General features: G+C 38.0%; 1 protein-coding gene across 1 annotated transcript in view; it reads left to right on the forward strand.

Moving 5' to 3' along the window:
- Positions 1–16,408, forward strand: part of CEMIP2 (cell migration inducing hyaluronidase 2) — a 46,683-nt gene extending 30,275 nt beyond the window's left edge. The window contains exons 11-24 of the mRNA XM_079331470.1: positions 240–368; positions 2,000–2,088; positions 3,860–3,991; positions 4,398–4,433; positions 5,111–5,266; positions 7,789–7,966; positions 8,432–8,647; positions 9,283–9,494; positions 10,043–10,228; positions 11,328–11,547; positions 12,114–12,212; positions 13,320–13,468; positions 14,157–14,263; positions 15,009–16,408. Coding sequence (XP_079187596.1) covers positions 240–368; positions 2,000–2,088; positions 3,860–3,991; positions 4,398–4,433; positions 5,111–5,266; positions 7,789–7,966; positions 8,432–8,647; positions 9,283–9,494; positions 10,043–10,228; positions 11,328–11,547; positions 12,114–12,212; positions 13,320–13,468; positions 14,157–14,263; positions 15,009–15,205 — 2,106 coding nt within the window. The 3' untranslated portion in view covers positions 15,206–16,408. The remainder of the gene's footprint in view (positions 1–239; positions 369–1,999; positions 2,089–3,859; positions 3,992–4,397; positions 4,434–5,110; positions 5,267–7,788; positions 7,967–8,431; positions 8,648–9,282; positions 9,495–10,042; positions 10,229–11,327; positions 11,548–12,113; positions 12,213–13,319; positions 13,469–14,156; positions 14,264–15,008) is intronic.
- The last annotated feature ends 3,979 nt before the right edge of the window (positions 16,409–20,387 follow it).

Consider the following 20,387-nt stretch of genomic DNA (forward strand, 5'->3'; position numbering starts at 1 on the left):
TTGGACATGGTCCTATTTGAAATATTAGAACATCTTAAATATATGGTGTTGAATGGCTTCACTGAGAAGCAAAATACATTTTAGTTTATATTATCCACTAGGATATAGCCTTATTTGCAAAATCCCACTTTTCCCTGATTAAATTGTTGTTTGGAGACTTTTTATTTTAAAATATATATCAGCACCAATAATAGTATCAGAATCACTTACAAGTAATATTATTCTCCCATTATTTGCAGGACGCTGGAATATGGTATTTGTTCCACAGGGTTGCTACAGGAGATTCTCACAGTTTAGGCATCGAAACCAAATCAGAGCTTACACCCCTAGGAATCTTCTATAACAACAGGGTTCATTCTAATTTTAAGGTAAGTGTGTTATTTTAAAAAAAGCAAAGTTATTTCTCAGTGTTCCATATTAGAACTTGACTGTTCACATTTTAAACTGGATAGGAGGTATATTTTGTGCTGTGTTTGAACTGTGCTGTAGAACAATGTGTAATCAGCATGGGTGTATTTTCTTGTTGCATTTTGAGTATTCACTATTTCAGATCCTAGTAAGGCACAAACAACTAAAATCAATTAATACTTCTAATAAAATATTTTTTTCAGAAGTAGCATATCAGATGCTACTCTTTACAACTTTGTTTCCAACTCCAAAGAATGATGACCCTTGAAAAATCAAAGTTTATTGCAGCACTGATTCATCTGATAGCTTGCTGCAGTAGCTGCAACTTATTTTTCTGGGTCTCATGGTGATGCTGTCTCTGGCTAGAAATTAAGTTTTAATGTTGCCTTCAGGAGCTCACTTATTTAGAAGTTTTGTTTTGGACTTTTGTGCCTACAGTCATTGAGGAGTGTTTTGTTAGTATCACTTTAAAACCATTTCCACATTTCTGCTAAAGTTTCACTTCACCTGAAGTCCTTTAAGTATTTCATTTGGAATCTAGTTGCTGTATCTATGTAGAAATATAATGAAATTTACAAAGCCACCAAACTCTAAATAAGTACTTATTTCTATTTGGTTGCTGCAGGAGATTCTCACAGTTTAACCAGTGAGACCTCATAGAATTGTTACTGAATCTTTTTTTGAAAAGTGAAACCCATGCCTGACAGTTGGTTGCCTGGGGTACCAAGAAATGGTGCAGTGTTTGATGGAAGTTGTGTTTGGGACTGTAGGGCATTTTGTTCAGATTTGAATTAGAATATACTGAATAAAGTGCCTTGTGAAGAAAACAGTTTCACCTGTATAGCTGTTACCATCTTTAAACAAGGGTAACAATTTGTGTGCAAATTTCCATGTTGAAGGAGAACTCCACTAGCAGGTCTGACAATCTGCTTGTGTGTAAGACTCAGTTGTAATCATAATTTGGATCAGAGGTGAAAGTAGTCACGGGTATTTGTATGCAGGTAAAAGAGCACAAATACTTCCATATTCTTTTATTTTCTCAAGTAATTTGTTTCATACTGGATTATTGAGTTTCAAGTTTATTGCTGCTTGGACCAAAATAATCTTTATTGGTAAAGGTAGTTTAGTTTTAAAGTGCAATACACAAAGGATTTTTCATAGAGAGTTTTGGATTTCCTTCCTGTTCCCTTCCGTTTTTCCTTTTTCCTTTTTTTTCCTTTCTCCCTATTCCCTTTTCCCCTTTCCCTTCTCTTGAATAATTTGAACTCACCACAAGATTGGCTTCCAGATTTTCCAGAACAGCATCTGGTAATAAATGGAAAACCTCAAATAAATGTTGTGAAAGAAATCTGAAATGAGCCTTTGATCATTTTCCATTACTTTTTTTTAATCACAGATAATTCATTTCATTTTAGCACAGACTGGTTTATTATATTAATTAGCTAGTTTTCCCCTAGAAAATAGGCCAATTGAAGCCAAACTGAAACTTTCTAATATGTGTATGGAATGCAATGCTTAAATTTTTAAGATTTAATTTTTAGTCTGTCTTTAATTTTGGATAGGATGAATTTTCTTTCCTTGCTTATTTCAGGCTGGTTTGTTCATTGATAAGGGTGTTAAAACAACTAATGCTAGTGCTGATGATCCCAGAGAATATCTTTGTTTGGACAACAATGCAAGGTAAAGGATATTTGCTTTCAAGTGAATGAAAAACGGCAAAGTTTTGAGACTGCTCTTATATTTACATGGGGAAAAACCCTTTTAATACAATAAAAAAATTATAAATTATAACCAAATTGTAAATTTGTATGTATGTCTTTTTCCCTAATTTATTTGTCTGTTTTGGGAACAAGAGAGATGGCGTCTCTTACAGGATTTGGACTTCTTGTGAGTTTTTGCTCAGGATAGTTTCCATCCTCTTAGAAGACATTGTTCTAAATATGATCTACTGTCATGCTTATAATGTTTTCTGGAATTGCCGCTAATAGGAAAATATTCCTTTAAAATCTGATCTTCGGATTTATAACTGAGCTTTAACTAATTATTAGAAAAAGGCTTCAATAGTGCATCCATTTACCTTTCCTACTGCTGAATGTTTCTGCTGTTCCTTCTAGACTTGGAAGTCATAGCTCAGTAGTACAGTTCTACTGAAGGCTCTTTGCAGAGGTGGTACAATCAACCACATTTTCTTCAGTTTACAAAGTGAGAGAAAGTAAGAAAAGTCTAAGAAAGTTCCAGGTTATAGTGTGTCTGGTTAGTCTTGTTCAGAGCTTCAAATAAAATAGTCTGGGATAGTGGTTAAATGAATATTCAATATTGTCCAATATTGTCAGTATTTTTGTGTTAACTAAGCATTAACTGAAAATGCAGTTCATAGATTATTGTCAATTGGCCTGTCCTTAAGACAAGGACAGTTAAGTGACTGCTGCTCCTATATAACCCTTGTGGTTTACCTCAGTCTTAACAGGTAATCAGGAGGAATTTGAGAGGAGCAAGATGGCCTCTCAGAGCCTCTAAGTGTTGAGGATGCAAGAAACTCAGTGCATGAAATGGGGTCATGTTTCACAGCAGGAAAAAAAAAAAAAGAAATGACGCACTGCATAACTATGTGAGGTCCCTAATCATTGTACATGGGACTGAACTGGAGGGATTTAAATGTTAATTGAGAAGACTGAGAGTATCAAACATTTACCTGTCTTCCCCTTTCCTCCTTGGATGGGGAGGGCGCAGTGCAGGTCCAAATCTGAACAAAAGAGTCTTATGTGATTGAGGTAACAGACATGGGTATCTTCACACACTCAAAATATATGTTGGCAGTTTTTTAAAATGTATTACTTTTTGTCTGGATAATCAAGTGAAAATGTCAACAGTTCTTAACCAGACTGTTTTTTCCTACTCTTTAAACTAGATTCCAGTCATAATTTACTGTACAAGACCATCCTGGTAGCAATGCAATAAAAAAATCTCAGGCATGCCCAAAGGAGCAGCACTGCTGTATGTCAGAAGAGTTTGAAACATCTGAAGGACCAGTTAGACAAATCTCTACACTGTTCTTGCATAACTAATGTCAGCCCTTTGTGTCCTTCCAAGGAACTTATAATTCCCTTCATCAAACTTTCACATTAGTGCTTCACTCCAAGTGGAGAGGGCAGAAAGGAAAATGGGATAAAGGGACGCTAAAGGCAGCTAAAGAGACTTAGAGAGACTCAGCAAGAGCCTGTGAGACTTACTGGAAAAAAGACATTTCACATTCCTGCTTCATTATACCCCCAGGATGCTTTGCTAGTACTAGAAAGCCAGAGACGTACCTGCTTTTAGCTTCTTTCATTTCAAACATGAAACAGAGTGGAATTTGCCATCAGATGAGTGTTTATCTTTCAGGTTTACTCAGTGCAGCATGGCACATGTAAAATAAAAAGTTTTCTTGTACTGTACTTTTTATCTCTCCCAGGTTCCGACCTCATCAAGATGCAGACCCTGAAAAGCCCCGAGTTGCTGCCTTGATTGACAGATTAATCTCTTTCAAAAACAATGATCATGGAGCCTGGGTCAGGGGAGGGGATATCCTCATTCAGAACTCTGGGTAGGTGTTTGGAGGCAAACAGGTGCATGCTGTTAAGAAGTTTTCCCTGGAGCTTTGTTTATGAAAGTGCATTACAACACAGTTATAGGAGAGGAGTGATGGTTAACTTTAGGAACTTCTGAGTATGACCAGTTTTCATACCATCCCACAACTTCAAATATGCAAGTTTATATGTCATCAGATGAGAACCTGCATTAAAGAGCAAAAAGAAGCTGTAGTAAGAAGAAGCCTACGAGTTGTTAGAGACGGAGTCAACAATGCTTTTAGAAAAGTTAACTGTATGGTAGTTCTCAGTTCCATTAATAGCAAAATTCAAGATTTTTTTCAGTGCATAGTAGGATATGCTCTTACATTAGCCAATTGTAATTCAGGAAAAAAACAACTGATATTTTGGACTTTCTTGTAGGTTTGCAGACAATGGAATAGGTTTGACATTTGCTAGGTGAGTACTTTGTTAATAATTCCCATGTTACCTTGCATAGAAGCTTAGAAAATCTGTATGCATCTATTAAAAATTAATAGGTAAGGCTACAGTTTTGGTTAGGGGCCTGGCTGTATTTCCAGTCATGCAGATGATGTTATAGAGGCTGTTTCCAAGGTTTCCACTTTAGTTCAGCCTGTGCTTGGTTTACACCACAGTTTTCTGCCTCTTTACCAGTAAGGTTATATTTATTCAAGTATTCTTGGTAGTGTATGATTCCATAGGCAGTATTTGATTTTCCTCCTGAACAGCTGAAAGTGAGTAATAGAAAACAAAGAGGGTGGGCATTTAGCAGGGTTAGAGTCTTTTTCTAATGAAAAATATCAAGTAACTTAGGTTGTAAGCTGAAATTACTGCTATTTAGATTATGACAAGCTGGTTCTAGGGTTGGAAAAGTGGTCTGTAAATAGAGGTGCTGCACTACCAAGGGAGTTAGAAATTTTAGTGTTTAGCTCTGCTGAACATTTCAGTGAGTTAGCCTCTGTTAAAGTTAATGATTAAATCTATTGTTTTCTATATGGTACATGAAGTCTATACTTGAGGAGGACTGTGAAAGAAGTAAAAGTAGTGTTATGCCTTGGTATAATCATATGCTGGAGAATCTTGGCTAAAGACTTATCTCTGATATGCTTTAATAGTGATGGGAGCTTCCCAAATGATGAAGGTGCCAGCCAGGAGGTATCAGAGTCCTTGTTCATAGGTGAGAGCAAGAATTATGGGTTTCAAGGTGGACAAAACAAGTATGTGGGAACTGGAGGAATAGACAACAAGACACGCACTCTGCCTAGAAATCGGTAAGTTTGTCATTAACAAAGTAGAAATACAAGAAAAATTCTCTATATCAGATGTAAAGACCCTTCTTAGTTGAGCTGTTAGAGATTAAGACTCCACTGAAAGTGATGCTCTCTTTCTTTTTAATCCTATGTATGCAGCTGTGTCACTCTCACCTTTTTGCTAAAGCAGGTTCATCTGATGCTTCTACACTACCCCACTTAAATAAAATCTTAGACTTAAAAAATATTTGGGTCTAGAAGAGAGCTTTTAGGTGAAAGAATTTCAAAGGTCAGTTTGGGACTAGAGACTGCAGTCTATCTGTGACAATTTGTGATAAATCGCAATATGTGACCATGATCCTTTTCTCTTTGACTTGCACTGATGCTTGTTTAACATAGTACCAAGTCTACCTTTACCACTGAGTAAGAAAGAAGACTGTTTTGGTTTAAGCTCAGCTGGAAATCGAGCCCCATATAGCCACTCCCCTTTCCCCACCTCCTCAGGTGAGAAAGCAAAAGACAGAGATCTTGAGCTGAGACAGTGAACTGGAAAAAATGAGATTAAAAATATGGAGAGTAATAGCAACAAGATTAAGAATAAAAGTATGCAAAAAATGGTGATTTATATATAAAAAAAATGCTTACCACTCAACCTGGCACAGGTTGGCCCACAGGACGAAGAACAAGATGGTCAAGAGACCCAAAGTGCTCTCCTGGTGGACAGATCCTCTGGTCAGGACTGGTGTTTACCCAGTGTTACTTCCCCAGGAAAAGGAATGCTGTCCCTTCAGGGAGCAAGAGAGAGTCCCTTTCCCCCACCTCCTAGCCATGATGCAAGATGTCCCCACACATCCTTGGCCAAGCGGGACAAAGGGTAAAGTGGGCCCAGCCACCCTAGATTTTTGCTGTTAAGCCATTTAAAGGGGAGAAGTAAATGTGGTGGTGATAATGAGGTATTCAGTCTCGTTGAGTGCAGACACATAGCAACTGAGGCTGGAAGGGGCCTCTGGAGGTCATCTTGTCCAACTCCTCTGCTCAAGAACTGTAACCTAGGGCTCATGTTCCAGGATAGCATTCAGGTCTTTTCACTGTATCTCCAAGGGGGGATTGTCTACAACTTTTCCTGGACAACCTGTGCCAGTGCTAAGTCATTCTCAGTGAAAAAGTTTCTCCTGTTGTTTAGCAGGTACCTCCTATTTTTTATTTTGTGTGCATTGCTCCTGGTCTTGTCTCTGGAACAGCCTGGCTTCATGTTCTCTTCACCCTCCCTTCAGATATACATTAAGATTTCTGCCTGAGGCTTTTCTGTTCCAGGCTAAACATACCTCACAGTGTTTCTTCCCATGAGAGATGCTTCAGGGGCTTAATCATCTTTGTGGCCTTTTGCTGCACTTCCAGTATCTCCATATCTGCCTTGTGCTGGGGACAAGTGCTCTGTGTTGCTTCACCAGTGCTGAAAAATAGGAAAGTGATGCTGGTAACACTTTCCACAGTGCAGCCATGGATACCTTTTGCTTCTTTGTGTCAAGGACTTAGGTTTGACTTACGGTTAATGTGGCTTCCTCTAGCACCTCTTACGTCCTTTCCACTGGCACAAAGGGTTGTTGCTCCCAATCTGCAAGACCTTGCAGTTCCCCATGTTAAACTTCCTGAGGTTCCTATCCACCCATTTCTCCAGCCTGTCAGGGTCCGTCTGGGTGGTGGTACAACCCTCTGCTGCATCAGCTGCTTCCTTCTGTGTTGTGCTCTCTGCAAACGTGGTCCATAGACTATACTTGGACTAATCATCCAGATCACTAATGAAGATAATGAAGAAAACTGGACTCAGTATTGAGCCTTGGGGTACATCACCAGTTGTTGGTCTCCAAGTAGACTTTGTGCCATCACTTTCTGGGCCCACCTATCTGTCCTCTCATCCTGTCCATACTTCATGAGGATCTTATGGGACACAGTGTTGAAAATCTTCCCATAGTTTTGGTAGATTGTGTCCACTGCTCTACCACTGCTCTACCAGGCCAGTCATTTCATTACAGAATTTTACCAGCTTCTCCTTTGTGAATCCATGCTGATTATTCCTGATGACTTTCCAGTCCTTCAAGCACCTGGAAATGGTTTCTAGCATAAGCTGCTCCATCATCTTCCTGGGGGTCAAGCTAAGCCTTATCAGCCTGCCATTCTCTTGGTGTTCCTTCCTCAAGTTATAAGTAACATTTGCTTTCCTTAATCTGCAGTCACTTCCAATTGCCACGATCAGTCAAAGCGCAGGTGATATTAGTTTTCTGCTGTATTCCTCATATTGAAAAAGGAGCACATTTGCAAATGGACAGTGATAACTCTGCTAACAGGAAAATTTTGGAGTAGGGGATTTTTTTACTTATTAGAAAAAGCACAGAAATCATATTTCCTTTACTAAAATCTGTCTTGTAAGTCATTCTCTAATTACTGCTTTATTGATTCCTCTGGGAGGAAATGTATTTGACACAGATTCAAGTGTATCATGAGTTTTGTTACAGCATAGTATAAATATTTGCTTGCATCTACAGGACATTTCCCATTAGAGGCTTTCAGATTTATGATGGACCTATTCACCTTACCAAGTGCACATTTAAAAACTTTGTGCCAACTCCAGACAGATTTACCAGTGCAGTTGGATTTTTGATGAAAAACCCGTGGCAGATGACTCCAAAAAATAACATTTCTCTTGTGAAGTTTGGTCCAAATGTAAGTTTATTACAAGTTTTACTTAAGTCTTGTAAATGGTTTTATTTTCTTGTATTTAACATATGCTGACAAGAGCTGTAGGTCATCGACTTCAGAATTTATCTCCTGGCTGGAGGTCGCACAGAGCATATCCTTTGTCTCCTGAGCAAAAACAACCAATGCCAACACAGATGTAGAATATGTTACACTAAATGATCCATGGCTTGTGGTAAAGCTGGAAAGAAATTTTAGTAAGATTTTGTAAGGTTTGGTATATCCTTAGTAACAAATTTTCTACAGGTAATATTAGTGCTCAGAAGGAAATGCTGGCCTGGGCCTATTGTTAAAACCCAGCATGTCTGCTTTGCAAGATTCTGCTATCCTTGCTGTAAAGTTTTTAATCAACTTTGTCAAATTCCAGTGTTTCTGCATGTGTGCACTGTGTTTCACCTCAGGAAAAGCAAAAACTTTTATTCTCATTGTCAGGTTTCTTTGAAAGCCTTCTTTGGAAAGCCTGGTCCCTGGTTTGAAGAAGGAGATCTGGATGGTGACAAGAACTCAATATTTCATGATCTGGATGGTTCAGTGACTGACTACAAGGATACCTATGTGGGCCGAATGGATAATTACTTGATTCAACACCCCAAGTGCATTAACATCACAGAATGGAGTGGGGTGGTTTGCAGTGGGAGCTATGCACAGGCTAGTACTTCTGGCTTTCTGTTTGGGGCAAATCTATAAAATGAACTACTTGTGGAGTCAGGTAGCACATGAAATACAAATCCACCTGACTAAGGATTTCAAAACTTTCTGATTTTAAAAAATAATTTTATTCATATCACACTCTTCAGTCAGTTGTGTATATAACATGCTTTCTCTCAGCAGACTGAGGGTACAGTATCAGATGCTGCAAAATAAAACTTAATGTGTTTGCCAAGAGTTCTGTGTTGTAGCTGTATCTGCTAAAACATTTTTGTATTGAAGGTGTCTTCTTCCACACAAGTTCTATCTGCTCTTTTTCACAGAATAGATTTAAGAGGTTGTTTTGTTGGTTTGTTTTCTGGAGATGTTAAATACCACCTTCTGAATACAGCTCTTACAACTCTGCTCTCTATGGCCAGGTGTTAAAGCTACACTTTTTTTAGGTGTAAAACAGAAAAAATCTGTAATAGTTTTTAAAATGGGACTTTTATTCAGGACAGATTTGTGTATTGCATAGCTAAAAACATCACATTGCAGCATTTTGGTTAATAATGTACTGATTGTGCTTCATTATTTCATTTTCTTTTGCAAAGATACCAAATCTTCTTATTTCCACCTTCTTAAATATCATATAGGTTTATGTCCAAACCTGGAATGGACAGAATCTTTCCATGACTATTGTCCGAGATGAGTATCCAGCCTATCCCATGGTTCTTCGGGGTATTAATCAGAGAGCAGCTGCCTTTCAGCAGTACCAGCCAGTGGTGATGCTCCAAAAGGGCTATACAATACATTGGAATGGAAAAGCTCCAAATGTCACTTACCTGTATCTCATTAACTTCAACAAGTACGTTTACTTTTTCGTGGCTTTGATCCATAAGGCGATACTGAAGTTATATCCTGAAAAATTACTGTGCATGGGTTTGCAGCCATCTGGAAGACCAGAGCTTGAGTTTGGTTTGGCTTTTTTTTTTTTTTCCATAATTGTAAATGCTAAAGTATGAAAAGTAAGGGATTAAAGAACAGACTTGCAGCTTAAGTTAAACGCTTATCCAGTACAGTGTCTTTAAGGAAAATCTGTTGGAGAAGGATATGTACCAATAGAGAAATCGAGGAGAATTGCAGGTGATACTGCAAATTGAATCATGTTTGATTTTGTTTGCAGATAAACTTACTGAGTATTTCTGAAGTATATAGTAAAATACATCCTGACACAATCAGAGTTATTAAAATGTTTAATGAAAGACTGTGAAGATTTGATCATCTGTTTTAGGGCTTAGGAGCTTTTTTGTGTTCCTGGTTTTTTGTTGGTTTTTTTTTCTGAGTGGTCTGTTTGCTCTGTATTGTCACCTAAACCATTCCTACAAGGACTCATCCATTTTATTTTGGTTTTAGGAATGACTGGATTCGTGTTGGTCTTTGTTACCAACCAAAGACAGATTTTCTTATAGTACTGGAAGCCTTTCAGAGGCGGTCATCTGCTCTGTCCAGCAAGGTGGAGCGCTACCTGCCCGTATCGTCAATGATGGAGCTTGAAAGGAACCCATCAGACAAGAGGTTTTACTTTGACAACAGTACTGGGTAACTCTTGTCATTTGACTCTACTAGCAGATGTTGCTTGACCCTGAAATGTCCAGTTTGGTAGTGTTAAAAGCAATTGATGAGACACCTGCATAAGAAGAAAGCTGTTGAGAGGGACCCCAAAACCCTTTGGAGGAATGCTTATATGTCTTGAAATCTCCAAACTACCATAGTTACTACCCATGTCTGGGGAAAATACAGTATCTGGTGTGCTGCAGAGCAGTGTCTTTTAGGACTTAATTTCTTAGTCTTCAACAAATATATCTTTTTTCTTGTTAAACTGAAAATTCTGGAAATTTCCAAGCAACTTTCTCTTCCAACATTTAAGAATTATATTTTTGAAAATCTTAATCTGTTTTTACCTGTCACAAAAGAACCTAAAGGTCTTAGTCTCTCTTTGAAAGGTACTTCTCAGAGAGAAATAAGATCCTTCTGAGAGGTTTTGGATGTGGTCAGCTTTCAATAAAGTCCTATGTACTTCAGTTGTGAGTTTCGCAAACGTTGATTCTGAATTTATAATTTGTTCTCTTATTTATTTTGTTATATTACCTGCAACTGTATGTGTCTGTAATAAATACACAAATGAATGTAGTTTTTGAGCAGACATATATGGTGCTTTTTGTAAGAGCTGCTCTGGTAACAGCTTAAAATGTAATAGAAGAACTACCAGTCTTATGTGAACATGATTGACCACTATACCCTAAATTGCATTTCCAGGCATTTGAAGTAGCACTGTATTGTTTAGTGCTGGTGGGTGTAACAAAATATTTTGGCAAAGATCTCTGACCAAGGAAGAAATTCATGCCCTGCAATTCGGTTTTTGTTTTCTGCAAGCCACTGATTTGAGGACTGGTTCTTCTCTGCAAAGCATCTGCATTTATATTGATGTCTCCTTTAATTATGGGAAGTTTTAGATAAGTTGCTAGAGATTTCCTAACTCTAGTGAACTGTAAATACTTTGTAAGCTTTGGATAGTGGTGCAGAAGTGAATACTGTGGTTTGTCTACTTCTGAAAATCATGAAATATAGCTGTTAAGATTGAATATAAATACCTATATTTCACCAGTTAATCTAGATTATTTTTCCCCTTTTTGTGTAGATTACTGTTTTTATTTCTTCAAGCCAAATATAATAGGGATGGTCACAGTTATTGCTCATCTCAGGGATGTGAAAGGATCAAGATTGTGACCAAAGATTCATCAAAAGGGATAAGTAATTGCATGGCAAAAGCTTACCCCAAGTACTACCAAGTACCAACCGTCATAAAGCAGATGCCAGAAAAAACTACTGTACCATGTACAAAATGTGGCGCAACTCAGGTAAAATAAAATAAGCAAAATTTTTCATGCACTGTAGAATTGGTGATGTTGTCCACTCAATTTAACTCCAAATTTCAGTCTTTCAGCACAGAATATCGCGTGTGTCAAATTTCAGTGGTCAGCCTGTTAATCTTCTTAGACTCCTTTAAGGTTTGGAGTCCATTCTGTAGCACATTATTTCAGGGGTTTTTTTCTTCTTTTGTGCAACTCTTGCTCCAAGTGCCACAGAAGAGGGACATAGATGGATTGATGTCTTGCACTGCAGTATTGTGTGTGCTACATGGAGAGCTTTGCTGCAGATATCTATATGACAAACCTTCTCTCTGTTTGGATCTTTGCTTATTAGCGTGAACTTGAAATTGTATCGGCTATACAAGCTGAGAAAAATATTAAGAGATAAAATAGATTACACTATGTATCATTATATATATTAGGATTACTAGTACCCTAAATAGTGCCAAGTGGGTACGTTTGCTTTGGAGCGTGGACTGTCTATTGTAAACTGGCATGATAAACTGTTGAAGAAATATTAATATGTGTACTTAAATGTTTTGTTTGATATCCAGATGGTATTCACCAGTGACCCTCACAAAAACTACCTCCTTGTGCAGATTAATTCATCTGATGAAAGAGAGTCAAGCAGAAGTCAGCAAGCTTTTATATATGTAAGTATTCTGCATGATTTTCTTAAATACCATTACAGTTTTTATTATAACAGTTGTACACCTCTGCATAATGCAGACCTCAATTTTCTTCACTTGGATGAAAAGATTGGTTCATTGTTTAAAAAAAAAGTCCAAAAGCTTATGTTTAAAAATTAGGAAATGAGGCTTCAAAGCTCTGTTTTATAGTTGAATCCTACTTGATGAAGAGAAACACATTCCCATTTGAGTTTGAAATGTTCAGCTTCATGTTTAAATCTGCGTGGGTATTAATTCATGGCTGGTTTTGGAAATAAACAGAGCACATAACCTAACAATTAATTAGTTAAATCCATTTTGTTGAAATTGTCCTAGTGCAAGCAGATTAGTGGGATGGGTCACTTAAAGCCATTAAGCTTTTCTAAAGTCCTCTAAATGGCAGTTGCTGAAGAATTGGTAGATTTTTGTATTTGTTCTGATGTGGCTCAAATAAGCCAAGTGATATGATACTGTATAAAAAGTAGTTTAGTTTGACTTTTACATTCAGGTGCTAAAGTAGACTTGTATGTGATGGTGAAATACCATTTGCAGACACCCTCCCACTGCAGAGCTTAGTCTGCATGTCCCTTACATTCTGCACTGTCACTGTTTTCCTGGCTGAGCCTTCAGTTATCTGGCTAGGCAAATGGCACATGAGCAGCTTAACCTTTGCAGCTTGAACTTCTCTGGGAATGTGTGTGCCATGTCCAAAGCAGTAAAAGCACTCAGCAGGGAGAAACTGGGCTGGAACTAGCCTGCTGCAGGGATCAGTTAACTGTATTACTGTTGAGAAGTTCAGGGGGGTCAGTGTCTGAACTTCAGCTTCCCAAAGCAGGAGCAATGACTGAGGCAGGTAGTAAGTCACCTGGAATGTGCAATATTCCTATAGAATCTACAGGCTGAAGACTCCTATGCAATTTCAGAAGTCTCATTAGCAGTGTCCTTTCAAAGAGAAAACTGAAGAGATAAGCAAGTGTTTGTAAGGAAGTTACTGTGTTTAAGCTAGAATAAGATTGATTAGCACTAAGTGCAGTAGAATTGTTGTTTGATTCAGATTAATTTCCTTTTCTCTTTCTTTTTCTTCCCATTTAGGTCAACGGCACCATGTTTTCCTTCAAGAATAATGGAATACTTACTGTTGTAGTAGATGCCTGTACTGGCACAGTGTTGGGAAACAAATTATTTTCTGGAGTAGACATTAGGCATATAGATGGATATTTAAAATCTGAAATTCCACAAAGGTATGTGCAATGACCACTCATTTCCAATATGTCCTGAAAGATATAGCTCTGCTCTCTGGCAAGGATTTAAATAATAATGAATAGGTAATGACACACAAGCACTGCAAGTGAGCAAAACGTATGTCTAAATTCAGGGAAAAGGAGAAACAGGAGCAATTTATTGGACAGTGTAGCCTTATTTAAGGAAACTAAGCGGATTTTGAACCCTTAAAATTTTTCTGATGGTGCCTTTTTTGTCAAAAATAATTTTTTTTAACAAAACATGTAGTAACACTGCTTAAAACAAGAATATCTTTTTGTTTAATAAGGGCAGTAGCAAAGACTGTGTGAAAGATATCGTACTGTTCTCTCCATGTAGGGAGAAAATTCTTTATCAATAAAGAGTTAATGTCAGAAAATAATCATCATTTTAATTTTCCAATTTTGGATCAATATCTAAACTTGATTTTTTGATACAACATACTAAACTGTGTTTAAATAGCACTTTCCAATGATTTTGAAGTTAAATTTAAAGTCAGTTTAAAACCAAGAAATTCTAAGTACTGCTTTTGGAAAGGTTTGACTATTTCCATGTCATAAATACTCATAAGGAACTGGACTCTGAGGGCAGCTAGCTGTAAAGGCACGTAGCAAAATATTAAAAAACGTGTTTATAACAGCAACTGTGCCTATGCTGTTCCTGTTGCAGGTCTATCATTCTGCTGAGCACAAGAGGTGATGTAGCAATTCCTAATAATTTATCTGAAGCCTTTATGTCCCTGGGGACAGCGAAACCACCTTATCTTCAGAGCAATGGTTGGTGGAAATGTTGCACATTTCTTTGGCACTGCCTTGGTCTTTGTGTTTATGTTGGCATGGTGGGTTTCTCATGGGGCGTGTGAGAAGGATGCAGCTGGTGAAGGGTGGTTGCCAGTTTGCACTGGTGTGGCTGCTGTGTGTTGGCTCTTGTTGAGAGGGGAGGTGAGCAGCTCTTCAGCAGATGGGGCAGAAAAACCCCTTTATCCCATTGTGTGAAGCTTGTTGCAAACAGAAAAGTAACTAGTAGTTCTTTATGTGGATCTTTTTGTGGATCACAGAAAAGGGTTTTTTTCCTAAAGCATGTATTTGGTGTCTCACCCAGCAAATCTATCTTTAAGCAAATTTCTGCGCATAGTATTTCCTGTTCTAAAAAATCTTGAAGCTGGAAATGAGAAGCTATTGGTATTTTGAGGGATAATGAGTTTATAGGCTACATGGGTTAGCTGTCTGTTCAGAGTGATGGTACAAGTTGGGCCTGAGAAAGCAGGTTTTATAACTGTCAAATTAGCTGTATTATTCAAGTTAAGATTTCAGGGTATTTACTACTAAGTATTGAGAAAGGAAGTTGCAAATCATTATTTCCTTGTGAGGTGCATGTAAAGCTGAGAGTGGATTAATTTCCTGACTAATGTGCAGGAAGAAATTTTGGGGGAGCATGCCTTTTCCTGCCTAACCGTCCTGCATTGTGCTGCAGTGAGCTTGACTGGTTTGAGTTTGGTAATGTTGAGTTTTTCTGTCACAGGAAGCTTGGCCTTTCTGGGCTTCAGAGGAAACATTAAGCCATCCTGGATTAAGCTCTCTACCAGTCCTGCTGGGCATGGGCTCGTTCAGATAGAAAAGTATATCCCTCTGCAACTGGAAGAGTATGGCTGTGCCAGAGCGATTAAAAGCCGTCGGAAAGACCTTGAGCTTCTGAAGAAGGCTGCACGATCTCATTAAAGACTAAGATGTACATAAAATCTGAGGAAAAAATGTGAACTAACTTATTTTTTAATTTATGGCATTGTAAACTATATTGTTATCCAAGTAAATCATGTTATTGTCTGACAGATGTTTGCCAGCATTGACTGCTTGAATGCCAATCGGTGCACCTTCTAGTTGTACAAAATAATAAAGAATTTATTAGTATTTGTATAAACAGGTTTCAGAGATTTTTCAGATGTTTGTATTTACTGTAAACAAGTTCCTTCTGTTTAATACTCCTTTTGTATGTAAGAGGGTATTCATAAAAGCCTTAAGTTTGTAATAACAGGTGTTGGAGTCCATTTTGAGTTACTTGAAAGATTAACATCAATGCCTTCATAAACAGCTTGAGTTGGTCATTATAATTTAAGCATTTTTCCCTCAGCTGTTTAGGTATTTCCTTGGGAGTTTATCAGTCAGCTCTGTTACATTCTCAGTCTGTTTTCCAATGTGTTAAAACCCAATTTCCCCTAAGCATGCAGTTGACTGAAGGGATTTTAACTGCAGTAAAAATTTTTGCTTTTCTGTTGAAAGATGGAGGGAGGAATTCAAAGATCCAGCCTGGGGCTGGTGAGGATTGTGTGCTGTTCAGCAAAGTTTTACAAGGCTGTGTGTGCAAGCATGGCATGCAGAGCAGGAAATTACTCCTGTTCTTTAGGAACACTGTGTATTATTCCCTCTAAATACACAGGTGTGTCTGTAAGAGTTACTTCAATAAACAGTCTAGAAGTTAAGGCTGCAGTCTTGAATGCAGCTTGACTTCAGCTTAGTCTTCTAAAGCTTTTAGCCAGAAGGGCAAAGCTGAGATACTGTTATTCTCAATTTGTTAGGAAATTAGGCTTCTAGAACTCTTGCAGTGGTGGGATTTGGGTTTGTTTTTTTTGTTGTTGCTGTTTTTTGTAAGTTTTTTTTTGTTGTTGTTTGGGGTGTTTGTTTTGGTTGCTTGGTTGGTTTTGGGTTGTTTTTGTTTGTTTGTCTTTTGGTGGTGTTTTTTCTTTAATTTTTAGGGCTATCTCAGCTTTAACTTCTAAGTGCATGGAAAGTGCTCTCAGTTCATTAATTCATACCTTCTGCCTTAACTTTGATTCGTTTAGTATACTCATGTTGTTAATTCCTGATGACTTTATATTAGGTCCGTTGATTTCATCTGGTTTTGTTGCAATTATTAGGCTCAGCCAGTAGTGGGAAAATCATGTTTGACCAGTGGCACAGCTGCCCTTTTTCAGGATCCTCGTCTTTGAAATTAAATTTCAGGGACTGTAAAGATGCATTTCATAATAGGGAACAGTAGGTGCCATAGGGCTAAAATGTAACCCTGGTTCTAATAAAACTGACATATTTCCTTCTGCTTGTATATATTCTCATTCATTCAAGCTGGTATAATGTATCTATCATTCAGAGATACTTTGTCTTTGAATTCAAAATAGAGTGCTGTTGGAAATTAACTATATGCCTGCCTTCTCCAAAGATGTTGAAAAACTGTGGGGATTTTTTTTTTTTGTGCTTTAAAGGAGAGGAGGCGCAATATCAGATGTATTACTCTGTTAAATTAAAATATGCTACCTCAGTGCTACAATTAAACTGCCTGGTCTAGTGTAGTTTCCTAAGTGAGAAGTAAGGGGGTAAGGAGTATGACACAAGAGTTGGCGTTAACAAATAGATGACCAATATTATTTTTATTGTAAAATCAAGCCAAATGGATGATTGTGTATTTTGGAGTTGTTCTGATGCACAGTTCTCTTATAATGTTTAAAAGAAAAGTCATTTTGTTAGGGGAAGCTGTGATAAATCTTTAAGACTAGCTGTAATGTTTGATGTTAATAATGCAGGGCAGTGTGATTTAAATGCTCTGAGTGCAGTAGTGACAGTGTTTGGGGATTTAAATGGCTTTAAGGCTTCTTCTATTCTGTGGGTTATGCTCAACAGAGAAATAGTGATGAGGTAGTGACCCTCAAGCTTGTGAAGTTGGCCATTATTTATGATATTCTGCTGTTCTAAGCGTCTTGTAAAAATTGTCCTTGAGGTGTCAAGGGTATTCTGATGTAGGGCTTACTGATGAACAATTGGACCTGAAGTTAAAGTGTCTTTTGTGTAAATTTAAATACTTGATAAATAGCATAAATAAATTTTTACATCTGACACAAGAATAAAATTTTGAGTGTCTTCTGTTCTGTTATCAAGTAATTTTGCATTGTGTGCTGTGTGAATAATACAAACTGTCTTATTTTAACACCAGTTTACTTGTGATGTTTCTGGAGTGTACCCTGCTCTTCATTCAAAGACAAGTTAGCAGCACTGGAAAGGAGACAGTGATGCTGTCTGAAGCTATGGGCTTATCTTGAAACCCAGATATCTCAAAGTTTCTCTGTTACTGACTCAGGGGCATCCTATCCATGTCTTTTAACTACCTTTTGGTGGGAGTAAAGAAGGTGAAGCCAGCCATTCTCAGTGGTGCCCAGAGAAACCTTTTTTCTCCGTGGGCTGTGGGCACACATTGAAATTCAGGCAGTTCCACAAAAACAGAATCCAAGTTTTTAAGGAGTAGGTGGCCAAGCACTGGAATGGATTGCCAGAGCAACTGTGGAGTGTTTTTCTGTGGTGGAGTGGATTTAACTGACCCTGCTTTGGGACAGCAGATGTCCTGGGCCCTCTCCAGTGGTGATTGCCATTACAGCCTCTATAGTGGTGCTGTAGTTGTGGACAGTTAAAGCCACTGATGTTCCAAAGTCCCTCTCCAAGTGCACCAGCTGCTGCAGACTGCAAGGGCTGAGCCATTCACTTCCCGTGTCTGAAACTCAGTGAGTCCCCAAACCCTTTCCAAAAGGCATTGTAATTGTTTCTTCTTTTCTATACAAATAGGTTGATTTCCATTCCTTGCTCAAATTATGTTGTTCTAGCAGTAAAGAAAGAAAAAAACAAACAAAGCAAAACCAAAAAACCAAACAGAAATAAACCAAAAAGATACAAATTCCTTGCAGCCCGTAGCAGATTAAGTGTACTATCAATAAGGCCCTCTCTCTGGCCAAAGACACCACTGGAAATTCAGTGTATTAGGGACAAGGATTCTCCTCAAAGAGCCAGGATGATGGCAAGGACATCTTGCATTCCTGGCTTAGGAAAATACAGACTTAATTTCGTATATTGTGGGACAGCAGTGGCAGCTGAGGCCCCAGATAACTTCTGACCCAGGCCATGAGTTTCCTGTTCAGGGCAAGTCCCATAACTTCCTCTGCTTCCACTCAACTCCTTTTCACCTTATGTAGGAAGGATGTAGATCTAAGGATAGTCATCCAGCTCTGACTGAAAAGCTCAGTCAGCTGGGCTTGATGCTATCTGGATCTGTAGCTACACTGGTCAGTGAAGGTCTTAGTGTTTATCATGGTTGTATTTGTTTAAGGTAATCCTGATGTGCTGGAATATCTGTGAAAAGCAGTAACTTTTCTACTTCAAAATGTGAGCTTTACCCAGTCATTATTTTTCAATATCTTTTGATTATACTTGTTCTAGCGCTTTATGGGAAGGTTTTGACCCTTCCTAGGGTTCACAAACATACTTTTCTTTCCTAATGCCTTCTCTTTGCCCTGTGTCTTGGGCTAGTTAAAATTCTAAAATAATATTCGGTATTGAAGTACGTAAGGTCACCTCTGGCTTGGTAAAATTTATAGCTTTTTAATTGTATAGCTGGTGTCTACTGCAATTTTGCAGATTAAATTTTTATTACTAATTGTAACTTAATAAATAAAAAAAATTGTCTGGCCACTGACTTGCATGGCTGGGAGTGATGGGACTGGCAAGTCATATAATTCCCCTTCTATTTTTTAACATGATGAAATTCTGGGAAAAAAAGAAAAAAAAAAAAAAAAAGTGGGGGGGGGGTTAGTTTTTTGGATGTAACAGGGAAAATTTTAAACAGAGAAGACACTACCACTACTTCCTGGTACCTGAAGGTACAGGATTGCTGGAGAGGGACTTTTTTTAAGGGCATGTGGTGATAGGACAAGAGGGAATGGCTTCAAAGTGAAAGAGTGTAGCTTTAGGTAAGATATATGCAAGAAACTCTTTGCTGTGAAGGTGGTGAGGCACAGGGACAGGTTGCAAGAGAAGCAGTGGATGCCCCATCCCTGGCAGTGCTCAGGGCCAGGCTGGATGGGGCTGTGAGCAACCTGTTCTAGAGGGAGGTGACCTGCCCATGGCAGGGGGGCTGGAACTGGGCAATCCTTAAGTCCCCTCCAACCCAAGCCATGATGTGAATCTATGAACTCTGGGACAGGGCAGCCTCAGGATCTCGAGATGAGCCTTGCCTTTTTGGTACATCATCTTGTGCTCTTAGCCTATAATGAAAAAATCAGAGAAACTTCAGCTTTATCTTGAAAGGTTTGTAGCTGTCACATTTGATATTTCTCACATTAGTGAGAAATTGTCTTGGTCAGATCACAGAGAAATTTCAAAGTAATCAGTCTGTACAAACTTTCTTATTAAAGGTGACCTTTGAAACTTTTTCTGTTGTATTTACAAGTATAAAGCAGGCTTAACTGCCTTGCCTGCCTTTGTTTCATCTTTTTCCAAGTTGAATAGGTTGAGAGGTGAATATCCTAATTTATATTTTTTTTGAGGAATTGTTTGTAGAACATACGAAGGCCTGAAATTATATATGCTTTATTCTAAATGGAGAAAACAAAAGTGGTATTTCAGGATTATTTTGGGGTGTGCAATTCTACTAAATAGAAAAGTTCTTTACTAGAACTGTTATAAGCAGCTGGAAACATAACTGTCTCTTTCCATGCAGCGTTTCCAGTGACATTTTCAACAGATACCCTAAAGTCAATTTCAGGGTGTGTTTTGTGTAACTGGTAGTTTTTGGGGATGGATCTCAGATGATATCATCTTTTTAATATCTGTGAAGTTCATGACCAGAAGATGGTTTATTCCATCTGTAGGGTGTGAACCATGATCTAATAATTTTCCTTCAGCTCTGGTGCAAATGACTGGTGTATGTTCGTAGTAACAGCAAACAACACTATAGTTATCTGTGGTCTCATTTCTACTTCTGAAAAATTACTCTTTGATGACCACCACTCAATAGTATATATATTGCAGTTTTCTGCTTTTTAACTGTTTTTAATAGTGTAATATAAATTTCCATTTGCAGCACGTTTTG

The sequence above is a fragment of the Erithacus rubecula genome (assembly GCF_903797595.1).
Source record: "Erithacus rubecula genome assembly, contig: SUPER_Z_unloc_4, whole genome shotgun sequence".
NCBI lineage: Eukaryota > Metazoa > Chordata > Aves > Passeriformes > Muscicapidae > Erithacus > Erithacus rubecula.